This window comes from Nyctereutes procyonoides, unplaced genomic scaffold (assembly GCF_905146905.1).
Source record: "Nyctereutes procyonoides isolate TBG_1078 unplaced genomic scaffold, NYPRO_anot_genome, whole genome shotgun sequence".
Lineage (NCBI taxonomy): Eukaryota > Metazoa > Chordata > Mammalia > Carnivora > Canidae > Nyctereutes > Nyctereutes procyonoides.
In genome coordinates this window covers 24,617,798-24,643,469 of record NW_026575135.1, presented here as the reverse complement: position 1 = coordinate 24,643,469, position 25,672 = coordinate 24,617,798, and the positions used below count along the sequence as shown (strand labels likewise).

At 39.5% G+C, this 25,672-nt stretch overlaps 1 protein-coding gene across 1 annotated transcript in view; it reads right to left on the bottom strand.

Annotated features, from left to right (window-relative positions):
- Window positions 1-872: 872 nt before the first annotated feature.
- The window catches only part of RIGI (RNA sensor RIG-I), a 38,012-nt gene continuing 13,212 nt past the window's right edge, over window positions 873-25,672 (bottom strand). Inside the window, exons 7-18 of the mRNA XM_055301777.1 lie at window positions 25,135-25,288; window positions 23,731-23,989; window positions 21,452-21,614; window positions 19,489-19,608; window positions 15,954-16,111; window positions 14,830-14,965; window positions 13,915-14,063; window positions 11,251-11,341; window positions 7,997-8,167; window positions 6,720-6,871; window positions 3,558-3,701; window positions 873-1,495 (exon numbers count right to left, since the gene is read on the bottom strand). Coding sequence (XP_055157752.1) covers window positions 1,211-1,495; window positions 3,558-3,701; window positions 6,720-6,871; window positions 7,997-8,167; window positions 11,251-11,341; window positions 13,915-14,063; window positions 14,830-14,965; window positions 15,954-16,111; window positions 19,489-19,608; window positions 21,452-21,614; window positions 23,731-23,989; window positions 25,135-25,288 — 1,982 coding nt within the window. The 3' untranslated portion in view covers window positions 873-1,210. The remainder of the gene's footprint in view (window positions 1,496-3,557; window positions 3,702-6,719; window positions 6,872-7,996; window positions 8,168-11,250; window positions 11,342-13,914; window positions 14,064-14,829; window positions 14,966-15,953; window positions 16,112-19,488; window positions 19,609-21,451; window positions 21,615-23,730; window positions 23,990-25,134; window positions 25,289-25,672) is intronic.

Here is a 25,672-nt window from a genome sequence, read left to right as displayed (position 1 = left end):
TACCCTGATTTGAACCCAAAATACCTTGGCATGCATGGAAGCAGCAAAACTTAGGCAGCTCTCCCCACGTCTGGAAAACTCCAAACTAAGCTCTCAAGCATCAGCCAATCTTATTAAATGATACAGGATTGCCATTCGGATACATATTCAAAAATTTTAAGTGGAAAGAGCCAAATTAAATGGTCTCCTCAGGGACGCCTGGGTGGCTCTCAGATGGGCATCTAACTCTTGATCTCAGCTTGGGTCTTGATCTCAGGGTCGTGGAGTTTGAACTCCATGTTGGGCATGAAGCCTACTTAAGAAACAAAAAACTGCCTCCTCAGTTTCATCCAAGGGACCTGAGAAGAGTCCAAGCACTGATCATCAACCATTATTACAGAAGGGCTTGAGATGACCATTCAAAGGGACAATGGCACAGGTTAAGGAAACGAATAAATAGGGCAGGATGTACAATAAACTACAAGAACAGAAATCAACTTCTCAAAAAGTACTGTCTCGTTTACATGTCCCCATTACTAAAAGCTGTCCTACAGAATTTTAAGATTACATGCCACGCACTGGTACATAGAGAATATGAGTGACTACTGTACCTCTGTGTAGGAATATGTACTGAAGCCTCAGAATTACCAACATTTAAGATATCAGCATAGAGGAACCAACAGGAGAGACTGGGATAGAACTAGAAGAAATAGAAGCCAAGATGGGGTTCCAGGAAAGACCCTCAATAGAGCCAAGAGTGGCAAAGGGATCAAGGAGAAGGACATCAGTGCCCAGTGGATTTGGCAACCAGAATCACTGGTAATCATAACAGGAATAATTCCAGTATATTAAGGGCAAAAGTCAGTTATGATAGAAACACTTTCAACATGGTATCCATTTATTCATTCTATTTATTGTAATGTGTACTGAGTGGTTACTGGGGGGTACACTGGCACTGAGCTGTGAAAGGAAGGATAGGAAAAGAAGGCTTTTTAATCTTTTCCAAGTACTCAGAGCTCCACTAGCCCATGGAGCATTAGTGCTGTGATTCATTTACTTGTGCTTTATATATAGGGTACAGTTCAAACTGCTAACAGTAAACAGGGTGAAGTTAAGTGACAGATACATGCTGGTATAAGCGAGCCCTGACTACCCACTGAGGTTCATTTCTTCTCTCAAGGTCACCCATTCCTTTTAGCTCAAGATTGAGGTCCCAAGGTCATTTGGGTATTTATGGAGAACCAAAGGGTATCTTCTCAAAAGGAAAGTCCTTCCACTTTGCATATAGTTTCTGAGCTCCAGTCACAATATCTTCTACCACAAAGCTTTCTATTTTGATAACTGGAATCTCAAATGTCTTATACTTCACATGGATTCCCCAGTCATGGCCACAGTTCCGTCTGGCACAGAAGATCTTTGCTCTCTTCTCAAAATGCCCAAAGGTCTTTGGTTTAGGGTGTAACTTACTCACGAAGCACTCCGTGAATGCATTTCCAACCACAGTGTAATGGCATTCCTACGGATGAAGAGATTAAATAACACACAAAACGGAACGTCAGAACCAGTCCAGAACTGCGATGTAAAAAAAAAACTCCACAATAATCTGAGATGAAGAGTGGGTAGGATCCCACTTATTTACAGATGGGGTAAGAAGGAAATACACATTCACCTGAAGGCCAGACTAGAATCCATGCAGCTTGACTCCCAGTTACAAGGATGGAGGTAAGGTGGGGTTGGGGGTACAAGTGAGGTGACAGGGGCCATCTCATGAAGAGGACGGCTAAGAAGTTTCCAGGCAACTGAGCTGGAAGTAGATACTCTTTATTAATTTAGAAACAAAAGGGGGTATTTATTGAAGATCTCCAAAGCCTGAGTTCACCTGACAGGCACAATCCAAAGGATACAGAGAACACCAAAGGGTCAATGTGGATCTGAAGAGGGTCATGGACTGTGTCCAGAGGCTCTACCTACAGTCAACTTTAGAGTAAAGCCGAGAAAGGCCACTCTGTACAAAACAAATGCACACCCAACATACCAGCCCCTTGGGAAAACATACAGTCATAAAGGGCCATTTCAATAGAAAAATCACCCAAATGGAAGCTGAAAGAAACTTTTCCAGCTAGAGAAGCAGACTCATGAAGGCATGGGGAATTTGCTAGTATCACCCTTGATAGTATGCTTCTCGTTCAAACAGATGGACAGAAACCGCAGCTTTCTGAATGAAACCAAAGACAACCCCAATAACATCATCTGAACCAGCCTCCCCTCTCTCAGCAGCAGTGTAGTCAAATTCAATTTTTTTTTTACATTCAATTTTTGTTTTTGGAAATTTTTAAGAAAAAAAATATAGAAAACTAACCTGTAGTTGTTTTTAAAATAAGCATATATTTTGTTTTCATTATAAAAGTGACCCATATCCCAAAAAGAACTAGTTTAGGAAACAAAATAGGAAAAAAAAATCATGGAGCCTCCTTGCAAAATAGTAATACATTTTAGTATATTTTCTGTACTCTTTTTTCTGGACAATGATAATTCTTTAATGCTTTTTGATAGTGATGGTGGTATTGTCACTATTATTTCACACCACTGTAGTCACAATTTATTTACAATTTTGTATCCTTGTTATTTTTTCCATTTCACCATTAGTTTGTAAGAAGTTTTTTTTAATAATAAATTTATTTTTTATTGGTGTTCAATTTGCCAACATACAGAATAACACCCAGTGCTCATCCCATCAAGTACCCCCCTCAGTGCCTGCCACCCAGTCACCCCCACCCCCGCCCTCCTCCCCTTCCACCACCCCTAGTTCGTTTCCCAGAGTTAGGAGTCTTCCATGTTCTGTCTCTCTTTCTGATATTTCCTACCCATTTCTTCTCCCTTCCCCTCTATTCCCTTTCACTATTATTTATATTCCCCAAATGAATGAGACCATGTTTGTCCTTCTCCGATTGACTTATTTCACTCAGCATAATACCCTCCAGTTCCATCCACGTCGAAGCAAATGGTGGGTATTTGTCATTTCTAATGGCTGAGTAATATTCCATTGTATACATAAACCACATCTTTGTAAGAAGTTTTTTATTATACATAAGCCTCATGATCATTCTGTTTAATAAACTTTACTTTGGAATTATTTTAGATTTATAGAAAGCTGTAAACACTGTCTAGACAATTCCTGTATACCCTTCACTGAGCTTCCCTGAATACTAACATCTAACCTACTGTAGTACATTTGTCAAAACTAAGAAATTAGGATTGGAACATGACAATGAACTGAACTCCAGATTTTACTACTTTTTCTAATAATATTCTTTATCTGTTCTAGGATGAAATCCAGGATACCCCATTCATTTAGCATGACCATTATTTTCAATGGCTACACAATATTTAATTAAATGTCTTCTTTTTCTTCTTCATTGCTAAGGGTTTCCTTTCAAAACCTTTTTGGCTTTTTAAAATACCATAGCCATGATATCAACAAAAATAATAATATTCTTGCTATAAATAACCCACTGATAGAAAATAAGCTTTAATTAGTGCTAAAAAATGACCCAGTACTCTGTTAAAAGGCCACTTACCTCCACCACTCTGATGTCAGCTGTATAACATGCAAAGGCTTTGCACTTTCTACAGAGCAGTTTTTTATTTTCCTTATCAGGTACAAGTTCTACTTTTTCTTGACTATCTCTGATGTTTTTTTCTTGAATCTGTATCTGGAGAACCTATATGCGAAAACCCAAAACAAAAACAAAACTCACCTCATCAGTATAATGGTATAGCTAGGAGGCGTGCACGCACTCATGTACACATAAGTACATAATCATTCATTCATCTATAACTTCCATGAACATATGGTACCTGGCTTTGTTTATAAAAATCACATAGATAATTATATTGGATTCTCCTAATTCTTTGTTAGTGCTTAATGGTGACCTCCAATGAGTCTTTTAATTTTTGCATCAAAGATGCCCATAAAAGGAGTGCCTGGGTGGCTTAGTCAGTTAAGTTCAGCTCAGGTCATGTTCTCAGGGTCCTGGGATCAAGCCCCACATCAGGCTCCATGCTCAGCAGGGAGTCTGCTTGAGGATTCTCTCTCACTCACCCTTCCCCCTCCATATGTGCCCCTCCACTCTCTTGCAATAAATAAATAAAATTTCTTTTAAAAAAGATGCACATAAAGTACTAAAGATGTTCGGGCAGCTCGGGTGGCTCCGCGGTCTATGCCACCTTCGGCTCAGGACATGGTGATCCTGGAGACCCGGGATCGAGTCCCACATCGGGCTCCCTGCATGGAGCCTGCTTCTACCTCTGCCTGTATCTCTGCCTCTCTCTCTGTGTGTGTGTGTGTGTGTGTCTCTCATGAATAAATAAATAAAAATCTTTTTTAAAAAAAGTATTAAAGATATTTATAAACAAGCATGTAAACCATGCTTTCTACTTCAGTAGTTGGCAAAGCTTTTTAAATCCTTCACAAAAAGATATGTATTGACTGTTTCAGGCATAATTACACCCACTTCTAGGGCAGAGACCCACTAAATGGAACAGCAGGCAGAAGAGTCCCCATCACCTAAATCTTTTTTCTCTCTCCCCTTCCAATCACAGAGGCTATCACTGAATTACTGTGAAGTTAAATATGTGTACAGTATGACTGCATTCTATTTCAAAACTTCGGGCATGCCTAAGAACCTGGACATTATAGATAAAATAAACCTAAGAAGATTCAGAAGACTGAAGAGAGGAAGGCAAATAGCTCTAAGTTCCGAAACTCTAGGAACAAAATGGTGGTGAGCTTCCTGGATTTTCTTTTCACCTTATATATGCCAGATTCCAAGCTGACGGAACCAGCAACCAAAAATGCCTAAGGACACAAATAAAAACGACAGAAGCCTACTCTCTCTAGCCGAAGGACTGGGAAAGGGGCAGCCTAGCAGGACAATAAACTTCTAGACAATAGCTGTTCTACTCCTGCCAAAGATCACAGAATAAAACAGACAACTGCAGCCTAACCCCAGCTCGTGCCAGCAAAGATTGAGGGGGCACCTGGATCTCCACCTTGCAGAGTTGGTAACAAAGCATCTCTACACTCCCACCTAGTGGTGTCACAGGAGGCCAAGTAGGGAGCCATGGCTTTCAGCCCTGAAACAGGTAGACAGCTTTGCCTGTGATGTCAGTGGGGACCCTGTGGGGAACCAGGATTCCCACCCCCACTCACGGAATTACCAGCTACCAATAGGTCCTAGCCACGCTGGTTCTGGGCTCTTTCTCTTTCTTTTACCCCCCTCTGCCTGTTTTCTATGGCTCTTAGAGGAATCCCAGATGCTATTCAACAAATATTTAACCCGTTCTGTCCTCATCCTACTCTCATCCTGGTGAGCTGGCTGCAACCGACTCTATGTCTGGCCCAGCCTCCATCTCCCTCAAAGGCTTTCATTCTATGTCTCCTGTCACACATGAATCTATGTCGTTTTCACCCAGTTGAAGAGACAAAAACTATGGCATTTCAAAATGTATTAAAGCTATTATGGTTTTAAAGATCTTTATTGCCAACATCAACATATGCTACAAAATGGGAAGGTGGCTCAGGAAAAAAAAAAAACCCTATTCTCAGTATAATTCAGGAGGAAAATTAAGAGGAACTAAAAAATTTCCCTACAGTTCTCAATGAAAATGTGGAAGAAGTGTTTTTAAATATTTTAATTTCTAAACTTTAGGAAGAAATGTTTTTAAAAATGAGTTAACACTGACAAAGTTGTAATTTTGTGTCCTAAAATAAGTGTTAATTTGCTTTAGACCACTGCTTCTCAAAACTTTTTTGAGCAAAGAGCTTATGACTTTTTAAAATTATAGATACTGTGGAATTGGGCTACTGAATTGAAGGTTCATCTTTGTGAAGTTCAAGTCTGCCTCATGCCTCTATCCATAACAACTCTCAATTTCTGAGTACATACTTTATTCCAGGCCCTGTGCTAAGCAAAGCATGTACCCAACTTCATCCCCCAAACTGCCCTGTGAATTAAATACCACCTTTCCCAACTTTATGAATGAGGAGACAGATAGTTGAAGAGACAGAGTAACTACCTAAGGTCACACATCTTCTAAGTGGCAGAGATCCTGAGATGACAGTCTCTACAAAGGGTCTGGAGAAAGTGGGGGGTGCATGTGTATGCATGCCTGTGTGCATGTGCATGCTTGTGCTTCTTGACTTTCCCCAATCCAGTTCCATGCTTCTATATTATAAAGGAAACTATAGTAAAATGTAATTTCACTGAGAACCAAGAGGCTGAACTGAACAGATATGCCAATCCACAGGGTACATTCCTACCCAGACCTACAAATGGGCATTCTAACACATGCACCGTGCACTGGGAGCTTTTCTCTGAGGACTCGGGATGTTAGAGAGAGAGAGAGATCTGAGGAAAAGACCGAGAAGGGCTGTGTCTTGCCATGTTAGACTGGAGTCCTCAAGATGAGCTGTCGACTTAAGTAAGAGTCATCTAACTCAGTTTGCCCTTTTATAACTAAAAACCTTGCTTTAAGGATTAGCACTAACAACATATATTTTAATCTCATTGAGACCTAAAGCAGAATGAATCTGATGTTCACTATAGGACAAAATTTTAAGCATAAACTTATTGTTCTAATGCAACGGAGCAATATGATGAAAGGCACCAACTATGTTCACATTCTATTTGTTACTCATGGTCAGATTCTGAAAGAGTGACACAGATTAAAAGACTTACCTTTTCTTTAAATACTGCTTCATTCCACATCTGAAGGCTTAAAATGGAGTCATTCATTATTTTTTCTTTGTATATGTTTAGTTTTTCTTTTTTAATTACATCAGCATTGCTAGTTAGAAGGAAGCACTTGCTACCTCTTGCTCTTCCTCTGCCTATCAGAAAATAAATATTTTATTGGTGTCTTTGACTTAAAACTCTGATAAATCTAAAAAAAGGTAAACAAAGGGGTACTTCTAAAATTCAACTTTGATTCACTGAAACCTGCTTTGATAGGAAAGCTGAGCTGTTAGAGCATAGACTCCAATGCAGGTGTATAACTCCATATCAAACCACATGTTAAACTAGGTGCCTAGTTTATCCTAGACTGGTTTCCTGGGGGTCTCCCTTAAGAGCCTTCAAGGAAGTGGGGAGATAGATATGTTCGCAGCCACTAGAATATAGGTAGAAATAATAAGTGCAAAAAGAAAGATAAATACAAAGGATCATGGGTATTCAAAAGTTTAGTGCCAGTTGAAGGAATTGGGGACAGATGATATGGAAGCAGGGGAGGAGAGAGAGAAAAGTAAAACAAAGATTATCAGTAGCAGTACATGAGCACTTTCTTCAACAAGGAGAAAATGATGAAGTCAGGTTGAGAGAAATGGATAATGAAGAAAGGGGAAGAATGGAAAACAGACTGGTAAGATAACCTGGTGCTGGAATTTGAGCTTTTTGACATCATGTAAATTGGGAACAACTAGAGTCTCTATACAGGGAAGTGACATGCCCAGAGCTATTTTTAAGGAATTAAAGTGGGCAGCTGTTGTTATAGAAAATGGAAAAAGGAAGAGAAGCTAGTTAGGAGATCACCTAGTTCAAGCAAGACAGAAGAATTCCATGGAATATATCTTCTAGAATACAGGGGCCCATCATCACAAGCACAACCTGAAAAGTCTACACATTGGCTGCCAAAGTCTCAATCCAAGTGGGAACTATCTTTTCATAAATATGTCAGTCAATTTTGGTCAACTAAACAGTATTCATCATAAACAAAAATCAAAATAGTGTTTATATTGGTGGGCAAAACTGTACCCACCCAATCCTGATCAAGTAAGCTGCCATCGGGGCCAAAGATGCCAGCGTCCACTGTGCCAGAGGTCATAAAGCCACTATGGCTTAGTAAAGGAGTAAGACCAGAAGCACAATGACTGGGAGAGAGTAAGTTTCTAAATGACAGATACGCTCACAAATCAGACAAATTCACAGTCATTTACTAATGGCATCAAAGCTCTTCTCACCTCTGGTTTGGATCATTCTGATGACATTGCCCACGTACTCATACAGGATGACCAAATTGCACTGAGCAATGTCGATGCCTTCATCAGCAACTGAGGTGGCAATCAGAATCTTTTTATCTCCATCAGTTCTGAATGCATCCAATGCACACTTCTGCGCTGGGAGTGTCATTCCTGTGTCAGAGTCAGAGGGCATTATACAACTCACCAAAGAGGGAATTTTACCCTTGAAAAATAGCCATTAATTATGGAATGCTTATTACACGCCAAATACTGTAATAAGTGCTTTATAGTCATGATGTCAAAACAACGCTAGACAATAGGGCCTATTCCTATCCTTGTTTAGAGAGGACATTATGGTGGTATTTAACAATTTGGACCCTGCCACAACACTGCCTGAGTTCAAATCCCAGCTATGGCACTAACCAGTTGTGGGACATCAGTCATGCTATCTCAAAACATACATTGATTTTTTTTTTTTGAAAAAACTATCAACAACAACTTTCAACAATTAACAGTTTTTTGCAAAGCTATTAATCACAATGCCTATGCATGTGTAAAGGACTTTATAGCTGACAAAACAGTTTCACAACAACTTACTCTCTGGAACTTCATAGAGCCCTTTTAGGTTGATGTGGTAAGCATTACAATTCCCCTTTACAGATGAAGACCTTAAGGTTTTGAAGGTATGATGAACTGACAGGTTAATTAGTGGCAGAACCAGGCCTTGAATTTAGGTCTGAAACCCTAACAGTGTGCAGTTCTCAGCCACTGATATGATGAGAAGAAAAAGAATTTCAGTGGTCTCCACTTCTGAGTTAATAGAATTTTTTAAAATATTTTTATTTATTTATTTGAGAGAGAGAGAGAGAGAGGGAGTATGAGAGAGAGAGAGAGCACAAGCTGGGTGAGGGGTAGAGGAAGAAGCAGACTCCTCACTGAGGAGGGAGCATGACACAGGGCTTGATCCAGGGCTCGGGGATCATGACCCAAGCCAAAGGCAAACACTTAACCAACTGAGCCAAGGTGCCCCCTGATTTAATAGAATTTAAAAGTTCTAATTTTTTCCTAGTCTATTGGCAGCCATAATCTTCAGATATATCTGAAAAACAATTTCTTTTTACCATCATCTTCTGCTGAACAATGAGAATGCCCAAGACAGACATCATACTTCATTAATTTCTAATTTACTCATCCACTTGTTCATCAAACATTTATTCCGCAAGTATAGTTTCTCAGATAAAAATACAACAGTCAGAGGCACCTGAGTGGCTCAGTCAGTTAAGCGTCTGCCTTCAGCTCAGGTCATGATCCTGAGACTGAGCCCCACGTGGGGTTCCCTGCTTCTCCCTCTGCTTGCCGCTCCCCCTGCTTGTGCCCTCTCTTTCTTTCTCTCTCTGACAAATAAAATAAATAAAATCTTTTTAAAAAATACAATGGTTAAAGTCCATTTTTGTCTGTGAGGATCTTGTGGAAGAAGAGTATCAATAGGAAGCTATAATTCAATGTGATGAGCAATGAAATGGAGGCAGAACTGCATCTATGAGATGGGGAAGAGAGACACCTCTGCTAGTCTTGGGAGCCTGGAGAAGGCTGCTTGACAGAAGCACAATGACTGATAAAGAGTAAGTTTCTAAATAAATGTGGATGGATGGAGGGACACCTGGATGGCTCAGTGGTTGGGCATCTGCCTTCAGCTCAGGGCATGATCCTGGGGTCCTGGGATTAAGTCCCAAATGGGGCTCCTGATGTTAGAAGCCTGCTTCTCTCTCTGCTTATATCTCTGCCTCTCTCTCTCTGTTTCTCATGAATAAATAAAACCTTTAAAAAAATGTGGATGGATGGAGATGGGTGGATAGACAATGAATGGATAGATGGATAGACGAACAAACAAAATATTTTGAGTGCTTACTTGTGAAGAAATAACAAAGTTTGAAAATCAACTCATGTTAGAGTTGGATTGCAGAGAACTTTGAATTTCAACTGCAATAATGTGGTGTTGGACTTCATTTGGTAAGCTACATTTTCAAAATCTGAATTAACTTTTTAGATTCACGAAGTTTAAAATTTGCACCAGGGTAAAGTGCAAGGAGCACTTGCATGGCTCAGTGGTTGAGCATCAGCCTTTGGCTCAGGTTGTGATCCTGGGGTCCTGGGATCAAGTGTCACATCAGGTTCCCTATTCTCCCTCTGGCTATGTCTCTGCCTCTCTGTGTGTCTCTCATGAACAAATAAATAAAATCTTTTTTTTAAAAAAGGGGGAGGGAAAAAAAAATAAATAAAAATAAAAAAGGGGGAGGGAGTGATAACTGAGGACTGATGGGATGGGGACTGCTTATTACAAAGAAAACTAAATAGGGGGAACAAGTGAAGATCTGTCCTGGCTGGTCACTGAGGGATTGGGGGTGCATGGCTAGGGGAATGTCAGGTGAGGGCTGGCACCCCAGGATCCTCCTGGAGAATTACAGAGGCAGCCTTTCATCTTTCAACCACTGTAGCTAGATTGCAGGATTGTGTGCTTGAACGTTTTTTAAATTAAAACATATATAATACACATAAAAGCATCTATAGTCTAAAAAAACAAAAAAGAACATTTCTATTTCTAGTTAATCTACTGGATGAGAAAAAGAGTGAATGTTCAAACAATATTTTTAAAAATAAAAAAAAATATTTTTAAAAATACTGTCTTGGTTTCATCCATAAGACATATGGGAAGAGGAGAGGTCTGTAAGTTTTTGTATTTGAGCACTGTGAGGGTTTTTTGATGTGTCAACATGGCTAGGCTGAACTATAGTATCCAGTTATTGATCTAGGTACTTCTGTGAAGGGAATTCACAGATATAATTAAAGTTCCTAAATCACCTGATATTTAGGTTACAAAAGGTTTTTCATCCTCGGTTAGCCTGATATAAATCAACTGGCCCTTTGAAAGAAGGCTTAGGCAGTAGTGTCTGAACTCAGAGATTCCAAACAGCTCATGCCTATGAGATTCAGGCCTGCTCCTGACCACCTGCCTTATGGATTTCAGACTTGCTTGCCAGTCCAATTGTGTATGCCAATTCCCAAATCCCTAGGAGTTTGTGTTTGTGTACATAAACAACATATTAATGTACATATGTATGTGTATATAATCACTTGCTGGTTTTGTGTCTTTAGTTGAACCCTGACTGATACAAGCATTAAAAAAGAACTTGAATATATTATAAATATTCTTATATATATAGTATACTAAAACTCTAATTCACTGTTTATAGTACCTGTATTGTGATTTGTTTTGCCACGTCCAGTCAATATGCCAGGTTTTAGGAAGCTGAGTTCAGAATTTTCTTCAATCCATTTCTTCAAAGCCTAAAAATCAAAAGCAATTATCTGTTGGACACTATTTGTAGAACACATTTGTATAACTATTAATTCAATATTGAAATATTACAAGAAGAAAAACCTTTAAGTTAGTAAACAGTCTTCTGACTGACAAATGTGAGAATAAAAAGCTTTTTTGGAATGGAATTCTATGCAATAATTAACTATAGTGGTTCAGATCTTTGTGATCCAACACAATTTAATCTCTAAGACATTTTTTTATACATATATTTTATTTTTTTAATTTTTATTTATTTATGATAGTTACAGAGAGAGAGAGAGAGAGAGAGAGAGAGATGCAGAGACACAGGCAGAGAGAGAAGCAGGCTCCATGCACCGGGAGCCGGACGTGGGATTCGATCCTGGGTCTCCAGGATCGCGCCCCGGACCAAAGGCAGGCGCCAAACCGCTGCGCCACCCAGGGATCCCTCTAAGACATTTTTTAAATGAAAAGAAAGAATGTTCAGAACAGTGAGTGTGTAGAACTATTCAATGAGTTTAGCAAGATCTCAGGACATAAGATCAATATATAGAAATCAGTTGTATTTCTATTAGCTGGCAACAAGCAACTAAAAGTACAATTTACAATAGCATTAAAAAATTCACAGGTTTAAATCTAGCAATATATGTGCAGAATCTGTATGCTGAAAATGATGAAACAGTGATAAAAGAAACCAAAGAAGATGTGGTAGGTGGCCTCTCAGGTGGCTCCCAGTAATCTCTACCCCTGGTCTTCAGATTCTTGTATAATCCCTTCCCTTCAAGCATAAACTGAACTTATTACTGACCTGCTTCTAATGAATGAAAAATGGAAGGGGTCATCACTTCCAAGTCAAAGTTACAAAATGACTACTATAATCTCCATATTAGGCATACTCTGAATCTTTCTTTGGTCACTCACTCTAGAGGAGGCCAGCTGCCATGCTCTGAGGCAGCCCTGTGGAAAGGCCCACATGAGCGAGCTTAGAAGCACATCTTCTGAGGTCTGGCAATAGGCAGATATGTATGGTTGTAAGTTGAGCCTCTCAGGTAGAACCTTGAGATGACTCAACAGCCTGGAGAGAGATCTTGAGCCAGAAACATCCAGTTATTTCCAGATTCCCAATCCATAGATATTGTAAGATAATAGATGTCCGTTGCTTCTATCCACTAAGTTTTGAGGTAATTTGTTATCAGTAATAGGTAACTAATACAGAAACTCTATATAAATGAAGAGAGAGAGGTATGGATTGGAAGACTCCATATTGTCAAGATGTTACTTTTCCCCAATTTTATCTATTGATTCAATGCAATCCCAAACAAAATCCCAGCAGATTTTTTTTCATATATAATATAATTGAAAAGGCAAAAGAAGATAGCTAAAACAATTTTGAAAAAAGGAAAAAAGTTGGAGGACTCACACTATAAAGCTAATCAAGATAGTATGGGATGTGCAGAGGATAGATGGATATAGATGAATGAAACTGAACAGGAAGTCCAGAAATATGCCTACATAAATACAGTCAACTGATTTTTTAAGAAGTTACAAAGGCAATTCAATGAAGAAAGGACAGTCTTTTCCACACACAGTGCTGCAGCAACTGGATATCCATATACAAAAAGAAAAAAAGCATCTCAACCCCTAACTCAAAATGGATTGTAGACCTAAACGTAAAATGAAGAACTATAAAACTTCGAGAAGGTAACAAAGAAAATCTTTATGATCCTGAGTAAACAAAGGGTTCAAATATACAGTACCAAAGCACAATCCACAAAAAGAAAAAATTGATAAAGTAGGCTTTGTAAAAGTTAAGATTTTCAATTTGTAAAAGAAACTGTTCAGAGAATTAAAAGACCAGAAGAAAATATTTACAAATCACATTTCTGACAGAGGAATTTTGTCAGAATATATTTAAAAACTTGGGATCCCTGGGTGGCGCAGCGGTTTGGCGCTTGCCTTTGGCCCAGGGCGCGATCCTGGAGACTTGGGATCGATTCCCACGTCAGGCTCCCGGTGCATGGAACCTGCTTCTCCCTCTGCCTGTGTCTCTGCCTTTCTCTCTCTATCTCTCTGTCACTATCATAAATAAATAAAAATTTAAAAAAAAAAATAAAAATAAAAACTTTCAAACGCTCAACAATAACATGGTAAACAACTCAATAAAATCTTGTTTTAAAATGCGCAGAAGATGTGAAGGGTCACTTCGCCAAAGAAGATATATGGATGGTTAATAAGTTCATAAAAAATGTTCAACGGCATTAGTTCAAACGCAAACACACTGAAATGAACATTCAAACCCTAGTGAGATACCACCACATGCCCAAAGATTGACTAAATTTTTTTTAATTGACAAAAAAATTTTTAAAGTATGAAATCCTTGCTCTATAGGTACCAAGACTTACTATAAACTAAAGTGATTACGATAGTGAGGTATTAGTGTGTAAGGATAAACAAACAGATAATCAGAACAGAATACAGACCCACATATATATGGGTGAGTACAGAGCTGTGAGGAAAGAACACTCTTTCCAATAAAATGGTACTACGTCCATTTGTTATCCACAAGAAGAAAGAAGCTTACATCCACAAGTGCTCTGGTTTTCACAAAGAGGATAGTTCTACTCTCTGGGTTTAAGTGGTACTCCTCTTGCAAGATGAAGGAGAGATCTTTGAGTTTAGGGTTCTCATTGCTGAGATCCATGGAAATACTTTCCAGTTCCTGCAGCTTTTCTGTAAAAGGGGAACATTCTATAAATGGCTTATAAATTCTAGAAATTTAGAACACACTGTGACCTTTAGCTACAGTTCAAACCGTTAATCTCTCAATCTCTGACCAGAATCTTAAGAGTAATAGCCACTGCTTTAATGCGTACATTAAACGCAGCAATCAATGCATAGTTGTTTTTCCCCAGACAGCTAGGTGCTCAATGTATAACAGCACATCACTGGGCTACACTTTTGTATACTAAATACTTGATATAGGCCAAACAAACTTATTAGCAGTAATTACCCTTTGGGGCAAAAATTTTGAGAGAGGGAGAAGGATTTACTTTTCATTTCAAATATTCAAGTATTTTTCTTAATACAAAAGCAGTGGGATTATGGGCCACCTTAGTTTTCTTCTTTATATAGAAGTATACATAAATTATAATCTCTTTAATACCATTAAAATGCTTTCTATGTATTTTTAAAGCTTTGTTAAATTACTAAAATCTTAACAAAAAAAAATGCCACTACTGATTATAATTTCCATGTGATGTATCCTTTGCAAATCCTATTTTTCCTTCTTCAAAATAAGAAGTAGTGTAAGCAGCAGATTTTTTCCATTAGTAGCAGATTTTACTGAAGCTTAATAATCCTGCTGTCCACAGTTATCTTCGTAAGCCCAGGACAACTCCTTGAGCATCACTGTATGCTAAATAATAATACAATGTAAACATCCTGCCACTGGAGTCACCAGGCTCCAATAGCTTCCTCCTCTGGAAACATCACCTACCTTCGAATCTACAAGTGAGATGCTGCTCAATCTCATCAAATCCTGCTGCTCGGACATCAGTGAAGAAGTCTTTCAAGTAATCCAGAGCATCTTTCATTCGTGCATGCTCATTGATAATGAGGGCATCATTATATTTCTGTTTAAAATGAAAATTGAGTTTCAGTGTGTTTCCAATGTCTAATGCATTTGTTGTACTGAAATTCAATTAGCTATACTTAGCATGGAATTAATTTTTAAAATAAACTCTTCTTAAATCTATTCCAACTTAGTTTTTTAAAGATGTTTCTAATGGTACTGCAATAAAACCTTTGAACCAAATACTATTTAAAATATCTTAATTAGCTAGAATCATTAATTAATTAGGATCATTTTGGATTCTAGAATTCCACCTTGGAGGAGAAAGAAAATTACAAGAAAAATGCATGCCAAAGATTAAAAAACAGAAAACAAAAGCAAATCAACTTCCACATCAACTTGCCTCGTGATTCAGACATTCAACTTAATCTCTTCATACATCCAGAGCCATCACTGAATTGCAACTGCACCATTCAGAATGATGGTGCTAACTACCTACACCAAATATTCAAGTAGGTTCATTAAAATTCTATAAATGCATACTGAGTCCATTTTTAAATATTTTCAACAGCGTGATAAACAGAGGTGATGTTTGTTGTTTCTTAACTTCTTGGTTAACCAGAAAACGACCAAGGACCCTGTATTTCTGAGCATGTGGCTTTGCCAAAGGTAAGAAAATATATGCTTCAAGGTAAGGCAATAGGAGATACTTACTGAACTTTCAAGATGGCTGTCACCAATGGCATATCTACAGTAATGTCATCATCCCTCAACTTTTTCCAATCGTGTCAATAATGGGAATGCTAGAGGCACATGGTATAGCACCCTAGCCTTTGTTTCTATCCTGTGGCTGCTAGTATTAAGTTTCAGTAAGCAGAGAGAGAAGATGCTGAATGGGATAACTTTAAAGTTTGCCTCATAGGAAGCCCTCAGAAAATTCCTAAATGAGCTCTTGAAACAGAGTGAAAAGTTGATGTTCTCTTGGCTCCCAGAGCAAAGCTCCCAGTAGGTGCTACACACTAACATATGTCTGCAAAAAAGTCACATACCCGCAAGTGGGAAGTGTACAAAAACAGTGCTTTACAAATCCTGCTCTCTTCATCTTTGTTGGGCAACTGAAACACCATGCATGCCTTCTGAACAGAAACGATCCATTGTTCATATTTCTGTGTTCCAAAATTCCTATTTTGAATTTGAGATACATTTTCTGGAAAAAAAAAGTTTTTTATGGTACCATATGGTCAGTCATTTAAAGTTCTAAGCATGCCTCATACTCAAATTTTCTTTCTTACTCTCTGTAAGCAGAGTATTCCTCCTGAAATATTTGGTTTCCAGCAAAGTGTATCTGTGTTTGCATATGATTGCTTACTGAATACTTTCTCTGCACCATGAATCAAAGTGTCTTACACTAATAATTTCATTTTCACAAACCTCTGAGGTAGATGTTATATTTTACAGGTGAGGAAACCATTAGCTCAGAAAAGCAAAGCAATTTACCCAAAGTGACATAGCTAGTACCTGGGGGGAATGCAGGAATGCAAAGCCAGGTGTGTCTGATACCCAAGCCTTACCAGCTCTGTGAGCTGACAACCAAAGCAGCCCAGAAGTAAAACAATGGGCCTGAAAATATCTAACTTTGCCTTTAAAAAATGAAGCAGTAAATAAAAATAATAGATCTCATGAGCTTCATTAGGAAGATATTTAAAAGCAAGAGAGACAGAACTCAACAGAGCCTACTCTGCCTTGCTATGAACTTAAGCCACCTGATTTCCACAGTACCATTCACAGGGCAGAGCAAAGAAGAGGCACTCAAAAGATGCTTGTCATGGAGGCTTCTGTATGTGTACATCTCCTAAGCTACACCTCAGTTGCTCCATCCAAAAATTGAGCATCTGTTGTGGTCCAGGCTGTGTGTGTGTGCAGGGTGCTGGTGGTAAAAAGATGCAGAAGATAGAAGCCTGTTCTCGAGCAGCTCAAGTCTGTGAGTTACTCTGGGATCAAATCTTCAGGGCTCACTGGGAAAGAGCAGGGTATAGTAAAACTCACAGCCAAGAGCTATATTTCCAGGTTAAATTGCTCCTCTCACCCATTCATGTTTAACAGGAGAAACAAAGGAGGTTATTCAAAATGCATTGACATGCTTCTTTCCCAGCCCCAACTACAAACAAGGTAGCCAGCAGTAAACTAGATGAATTAACAAGTATTTCTTGAATGTGAATAGGTATGAAAATGACCTAAGCAATCTGGAAATGAACAGTTCACAGGATGTGGACTGGGGAAAAGGTGGAGGTAGGGAGTTAGAAGTGGGAGGAATAAGAAGATAGAAATTCATATCCCTCCACCCTTCTGCTACCTTCCCAGTTCCGACCATGTTCTAATGTTCCTGAATAAAATAACGGCCTCCTAACTGGTCTCCCTACTTTTTTGCCTTGTTCCCTCTAATCCACTCCACTCAGCAGCTAGAGGTAATTTCTAAATTTGCAGAGGAAACACTTTGCTACCCCACTACTTAAAAGCCTTTAGTGGAATCCTCTGGCCAAAATCCTACCCAGCTCCCAGGACCCTCTGTGATCTAGCCTCTGCCTGCTTCTGATTCTCATCTCTAGCTGCTCCACTTCCAGCATCTGTCAGAACTAACAGAAGTCCTCATACTCTCTCCGCTTTCCTGGCCTTTGCACATGTTTTTCCTTCCGCCTGAAACACCACCCACTTACCCCTATGCTGTTGCTTTATTATTACTTTATCTTTATTATTACTTATCTAATTTTGGCTTTACCATTGGACTGGAAATACCACAGGGAAGGAGCTATGTCTCAGTCTCAGGGTCCATGCTATGTTCCCATCACCTGGCATATTGCTCAGCACCAAGTAAATGACAAGTGAATGAATACGTTCAAGGTACTGCTAAATCAAAGGATTCAAGCAGGGAAGGAGTAGAAGGTAAAACTGGAAAGATGAGTAGAACCAGATTGTGCAGGCCAGGGTGAGACTGGCAGGTTAGAGGCTTAGAGAGCTTTGCTTATAAGGCAGAGAGGTTCAAGCAGGATCCTGACATGATAAAACTGGTATTTCAGAAAGACCACCCAGGGGCAACCCAGGTGGCTCAGCGGTTTAGCACTGCCTTCAGCCCAGGGCCTGATCCAGGAGACCAGGAATCAAGTCCCATGTCAGGTTCCCTGCATGGAGCCTGCTTCTCCCTCTGCCTGTGTCTCTGCCTGCCTCTCTCTCTCTCTCTCTCTCTCTCTCTCTCTCTCTCTCTCATGAATAAATAAATAAAATCTTTAAAAAGAAAGAAAGACCACCCAGGTAATGGGAGGCTGATTGGAAAAGTGAGTGGGGGTAGGGGTGGGTGAAACAGCCAGACAGCTGTTACAGTAAGTCCTAAATCAAGCTGTGAAAGAAGAGGAGAAAAGAAAAAGCAAAATAAATGTGAGTAAAGGTGAATTCACAAATTCAGCATCTCCAACACTGCTCCTAGTTCTGGAACCAGCACTACTCACTGGTATACCTACAAGGGTACATGCCAGAAGCTTGGTGGAGGTCACCCCTACTCCCAACTCAGAACCAGAAGCCATGAAATTGGAACACTTCCTGTTTGCAACACTTGCTCAGCACGTGCCTCCTCCCTCCACCAGCCTGTCTTGACTGCCTCTGTTTGACTCTCTTTGTTCACTGGTATCTTTATCACATCACAAATCAGTTTAAAATCTTTGGATGCTTCCCCCTGCTTTTAGGACAAAGTCAAACTCAGTTTGGCTACCAGGGCTTTCCTGGTCTTGCCCCTGCCTCTCTCTTTAGCGTCACTCCTTTCTACCACTTGTGCATTAGGAGTACCATGAAATGGTTGCAGTTCCTAAAACGTTTTCTTCCTTTAAAGCCTTAATGCCTTTTCAACCTCACTTGGTTATCTTTCCTTCTTAATTTGGCTGACTTTCAATACTGTCTCAGGCATCCTCCCACCCCAAAACGCTTTCCCAAAGGCCCATTCCAGGTCAAAGTTCCCACGTGCTCCCAGGGCACACAGGTGTCCCTCTGCCCTGTGCTACTCACATCTGACTCTCATTATTTAGCTGTGAGTTCCCTGAGGATGGGACTATGTCTTTAACTTTGTTATTTCCATTAGCTGGCACAATGAATATCTGGTGAATGAACGAAAGAACAAAAGAGAGAAGAACAGAACTTGGTAACTTCATGAGAGAGTCTCAAAAGAAGAAAGAATCAAAGATCACCGCCCATGTCAATCTGTCCATGTCAATCTGAGCCATCAAGGAAATGGTGGTTTCTTTCATATAAAGGGGGAAATCAGAACAGAAAACTAATCGGGAAGATTAAGAAAGCCATAAACTGATTTAAACATGGTATTTTTTGGGTATGTGTATCCACATAGATTTACTGTGGATTTAAAAAGAAAAAAAAAAAACAAGGACTAAAGGAGGACATAATGAGGACGTTCCCGAATAACCTATAATCAAGAAGTTAACCTCTTGATATGGTCTTAAGACCGTCTGAACTAAAGAGATGCAAAAAGAGAACACTGTATGGCTATTCCTAAGTGGAGAGAACATAAAATGAGATTTATCTCACCGAGAGTTATGGTACCGAGTTCATCAAAGACATTCTTTGCCAAACTCTCTGTCTCCCTCATCAGCTGAGATATGATGCATTTAAATCTGTCAGTAGTCCGTGATTCCACTTTCCTGAAAACTAGAGCCATGAAAACAAAGTGAGTATTTTTTAGGAACAACACATCATAGTTCAAAGTAGGCATCTGCACACGTTTCTCTGCCTGTTACCTCCTCTGCAAGATCTGAGGCTCACGGGGAGATTGTCTAAAGGATATATCAAATGTTCAGAAACTTGGCAATAGTTCCCTGGTGCTTACTGCACAGATCCCAACATCTCTGTCTTTCATGATCTGGGTCTAATCCAACTTTTTATTCTGCTTTTCCTGTTACTCAACATGGAGTCTCTACTCTGACAAGGCTGGTATCCATCTTATCACTGCAAATACAACACATTTTAACCCTCTCTTCTTTGATTTTCTCCTTTCCCACTCAACCCCCTGAAGTGCTCATACTTCCTAAAATTCAGTACTACATTATTTTGGCAGAAACTTATTAACTGCCTACCATGTGCCATGTTCTGGAGATCAACAGTTGAAAAGTACACAGCCTGTGCTCACAGAAGACTGTATCCTCAGGGCAGAGAAAAATACATAGCCAAATAATCTCACTGAAGTGCTGTAACATTAGGTATATGAAAGGTGTCATGGAGCACAAGGAAAAGAATCTCTTATTCTTTCAAGGGAGGAAATGTTGTGGGATAAATAGAGGAAGAGGAGTGGAGGAAACACTGATACTCTTGAGGAACCAGAGGTATGCAACATGGTTGGACTTATGGGAGGGGGAGATGAAGCACAGAGAGCAGAAGGGACTTGAGGGGCATCTGGGTGGCTCAGTGGTTGAGCATCTGCCTTTGGCTCAGATTGTGATCCTGGGGTCCTGGGATTGAGTCCTGCAGGCAGGAGCCTGCTTCTCCCTCTGCCTATGTCTCTGCCTCTCTCTCTCTCTCTCTGTGTCTTCTCATGAATAAATAAATTAAAAATCTTTAAAAAAAAAAAGAAAGAAATTTGTACTTGATACTGAAAAAAGTTTAGATTGGGTACCTTCCTTAAACTCTTTACAGGAAGCTCCCAGAAAGGAACTGAACTGCCTCTCCTTGGCTATTTCATGTTTATTTGTTCTGTTTTATACAGTCATACACTATCCCCAGAGCAAGGATGAAGGCATATATGTCTCCTCTCCCACTTTCCCCTGCTGGGTTAGTATAGCATTGGAATTTATTAAATATTTGCTAGTCAATATTTTTTTAAAAAATCATATTCTGATCTGCTGAGAAAAAATATGATGAACTAAGATTAATTTCATTTCAACTCAAATCATCAGATACATATTCATTTTTTTAAAGGTTTTTTATGTATTTATTCATGAGAGACACAGAAAGAGAGAGGCAGAGACACAGGCAGAGGGAGAAGCAGGTTCCATGCAGGGAGCCCAATGTAGGACTTGATCCCAGGACTCCAGGATCACGCCCTGGGCCAAAGGCAGGCGCTAAACCGCTGAGCCACCCAGGGATCCCCAGATACATATTCAAATAATGAATGGCCACACAGTATCCTTCCTCCTTAGGAATGCAACACAGGGAAGGACTGAGACCAGCTCCTGGCCATTTATTTGATTTGATTTTCTCATCACATCTCTCTTGCTGTCAGTATCCTTATAAGAACTTTATCAAAAACAAAAAAAGAACTGAATCAAACTGAAGAGTAAGAATGTTTGCTTTCGACAATCCACTCCTGAGGTTCACCCACTGATAAAGAGCTCAGCTGAGAAGAGAGGCATGAAATGTAATTATTTCCCAAATTTGGGGTTAAATATTTTCTACTAAACAGAAAAAGTAAAAATTCAGTATTCATTCAAATGGCTCCGAACTAAGAAAAGCACAGGGTAACAAAGTCCTGAAGGGCTTGTTACTGGATTCCACTTACACTTCTGGGGCTTATAAACAATTTCTTCCAATTCCTCCAAGTTGTCTTTGACTGTTGCTATCACTGATGTGTCAAGAGAAGCACACAGTTTGCAGATATATTCCATGGCTTCCATTGTGTTTTTGGCATCCCCGATGCCAACTGAGGCAGTCAGCCCAACAACCTATGAGGAGCATTCCAAATTGTCAGACATCTGGAAAACAGCATGCCATTTCCACAATCCCCCATGCAACCCTTTCCTGCTAAAGTCGGGTTTTGGTTTTTTATTTGTTTGTTTCTTGCTAATTTCTTTTTTTTAATTATTTTATTTATTTATTCATGAGAGAGAGAGAGAGAGGCAGAGACACAGGCAGAGGGAGAAGCAGGCTCCATGCAGGAAGCCTGATGTGGGACTCGATCCCAGGACCCCAGGATCACACACTGGGCTGAAGGCAGGCGTTAAACCGCTGAGCCACCCAGGGATCCCCCTTACTAGTTTCATATAAAGCTCAGGAACACTATTTTTTCCCCTGATGTTCTCTAAGATATTTCAAATGGAAAGTCCCCACCAGGCAAAGCAGTGAATAAATGCAGGATTTTCAAATGCATAAGTTTTCAAATAAACACGAATTAGCTAAAAAACCAAGAGCAGAAACACTCTCAAGGCAGGACTTTTCTCTATTCCTATGCCCCCCATGATGTGTAGAACAACATACTATAAGAACAGGGACTAAAATCAGACACAACTTCATTCTAAACTCAACCATGCCACACTGGCGGTGGATCATTGGACAAGTATCTTCAGCTCTCTCTCTCTTTTTTTTTTTTATTTTTTGGTGCTGAAACCCGGGATCGAACTTTAGCTCTCTTTAAGGCTGGGAAACAATAGCTATTTAAAATGGTAGGTGTGTGAATTTCATAAGGTAACATTTGTAAAAAAAAATTAGCTTAATGGTCACCTAACAATTTATGCCTTACTCAAATAGCCACTCAGTAAATACTGAATAGTTGACTCATTAGCAAGGAATCTAATTAACCAGCATTTTTTTCTAGAAGAAGCTGTAAGATATGTGCTTGCTACAGAATTTTTTCTATGGGTACCATACGAATTTCTTCTATGTTTCCTACACAGGTAGTTATTAGGGCTAGAGAACTTTACCCATTGTGATATTGGTATATTAACTATAAAGTCATGGTTTCCAACTTCATCTGGATCCCCAATATGACCAAGCAATTCTTCTATATATTCCTCTTGATTCTCTCATTTCAAATCCTCTCCATGCACTCTGAGCTCCCTCCCCATTCCCATCCTGATTATTCTCAGCAAATTATCTACCTCTCATTTAAAAGAGATATTAAATGCCAGGGATTCCCTACCTTTCCTGTCCCCAACTCAGAACTACCCTCTCATCTTTACTCTTCTCACACCCTCACCTCTGATGACGCCAAAAATGCTCTCCTGTACTAATGCACATACCTGCCTACTTATCCCATACTCTCTGGTCTCTCCTAGAATCTTGTTCTATTGATCATTCCCTCTATTCCACTCTGCCTCACCTACTGCTATTTACCACTTCACATTCCACACTCAAATGATACTGAAGAGCTTCAGGGCTCTTGCGCACACCATGTTCTCTCATACCTCTGTGCCTCCAGACACACAGTAGCCTTTCCTGAAAACCATCCAACTATCCACCTTGTACATTCTTGTTAGTTTTTGCCTAACTTCTGTTGGGTCTTGGCTCACTTTCATAGCACACTTACGAGTTTTCACTTCTCTTCTGACTATACCTTGTACCATGTCCATAGTATGCCATCACCTTATATTGTGACATAATTCTTACATGTCTGGTTCCCCATGAAACTTAAATTGTTTGAGGTATATGCCTTTTTATATATGTAGCCCCAGTGCCTAGCACAGTGGATAACACAAAGGGGCACCTAATGCATATTTGTTAAGTAAATAAATGAACAAATCAAAATTAATCAATGAGGGACACCTAGGTGGCTTAGCAGTTGAGCGTCTGCCTTTGGCTCAGGGCATGATCCTAGGGTCCAGGATCAAGCCCCACATTGGGCTCCTTGCGAGGAACCTCCTTCTCCCTCTGTCCATGTCTTTGCCTGTGTCTCTCATGGATAAGTAAATAAAATCTTAAAAAAAAATGAAAAATTAATCAATGAACTAGATGATATGGACTTAGGACCTGAGAAGACTATCCTCAATGTGGTCAGTAGGGTAAGAAAATAAGATTTTAAAAGGCTATGGCTCTTCTGAGGAATCCATCTGATTCTGGAGATACCTGAGGCAGTGGGTCTGAAGATCCTCCAAGTTTCTGATCTAGATAATTAAACATGATCATATTGTAAGGATGGTGTTTACTGGTGTTGTGACATTCATCAAATATCATCAAAGTAAAGACAGAGAGTGATGGAATAGTCCCATTTCTAAGGCAATTCACAAGAATCTGTGGAGTTAAAACGATGATGTCATTGTTCTCAACAATCTGTTCCACTGAGATATTCTCAGATGTTGCTCCAGAAATACCTGCAACTTTGTACCTGGGGAATGACAGAAATTCACTATTACCAACCATGATGTGAATGAGGAGTCACAAAGACATAAAACACTAAGTCAGAGCATCAATTAATTGAGTTCTCCCTAACTCCAAAAGGAATATATCTGGAGACAAGTGCTTAGCATGGAGCTATAAACATAGTAAATGGTTGATAAATGCAAGCTAGCTATAACTGCTAGTAGAGTATGTTAATTCCTTCAAGTCTTAAGAAAAAGTAGTAGGGGCGCCTTGGTGGCTCAGTCAGTTAAGTCTCTGCCTTCAGCTCAGGTCATGATCCTGGGGTCCTGGGATCAAGCCCCATGTCAGGCTCTCTGCTCAGCAGGAAGCCTGCTTCTCACTCTCCCTCTGCCTGCCACTCCCCCTGTTTATACTCTCTCTCTGTCAAATAAATAAATAGAATCTTGGGCAGCCCCGGTGGCTCAGCAGTTTGGTGCCTGCCTTCAGCCCAGGGCGGGATCCTGGAGATGCAGGATCGAGTCCCATGTCAGGCTCCCTGCATGGAGCCTGCTTCTCCCTCTGCCTGTGTCTCTGCCTCTCTCTCTGTGTGTCTCTCATGAATAAATAAATAAAACCTTTTAAAAAAAAATAAATAAATAAAATCTTAAAAAAAAATAAAGAAAATAGTACTTAAAGAAAAGAGTAATATTAAGGAAGTTATAAAATCATTAAAAAGTTAAATGTGGGGGCGCCCGGGTGGCTCAGTCAGTTAACCATCTGCCTTTGATTCAGGTCATGATCCCAGGGTCCTGGGATTGAGCCTGGCATTGGGCTCCCTGCTCAGTGGGGAGTCTGCTTCTCCCTCTCCCTCAGCCTGCCACTCTGCCTACTTGTGCTCTCTCTGTCAAATTAAAATCAACTGATCTTTAAAAAAAAGTTATATGTGTCATTTAAATGGAAAATTGATCTCAAGTCATTTACTCACTTGGCAAGAGCTAACCAAAGGAGTTTAGGATATCAAGCATACCTAACAAAACAGACTTGCATCCATGAAAAATTAATTACATCGAGATTACATAAAAGCTAAATCTTTTATACATTTTTAATCCCAGCTTTTCAAAAATTAAAGCTGAATACACACCAGTTACATGAAGCTAGAGAAAAAGAAATGGGACCAACTGTTATACCTACCCAAGTCTTTCAAAATATTTGGAGAACACAGAATTCTGCTGTTCATACACTGGGATTTGAATAGCAAAAAAGACAATCTTCCCCTTTTGTCCTTGAGGAAATTTTTTAAGATGATGTTCACAAATAAGAAGGGCAACAAAGGTTTTTCCACAACCTTTTAACAAACAAAGAAAAAAAAAAGAAAATATGTAACTGATATTATACTAGAATATTTCTACAGAAAGGTCATTATTTTTGGCTCCCCTAAAACCACAGCACCAACTAGTAAACTAAGAATGTCCATGGGTTAGCTGCAGCAGAATTTATACCAGGACAGAAAAATGTCAAGCTACTTCCTAAGTAACATGCAAACAGTTAAGGCATAAAGCAAGCTAAAAGAGGGCATTTTTCTTTCTCTCCTCAGGTTCCTTAAAATACCTGGACACTATACTAATAGGAAAGTTTTCTCAAAAGATATACGGAACAAGGAAAAAATGGAAACTTGCCCATTTTATCCCAGTATTCAATAAAAGAAAAAAAAAAAAAAAAGGAAGCAAAC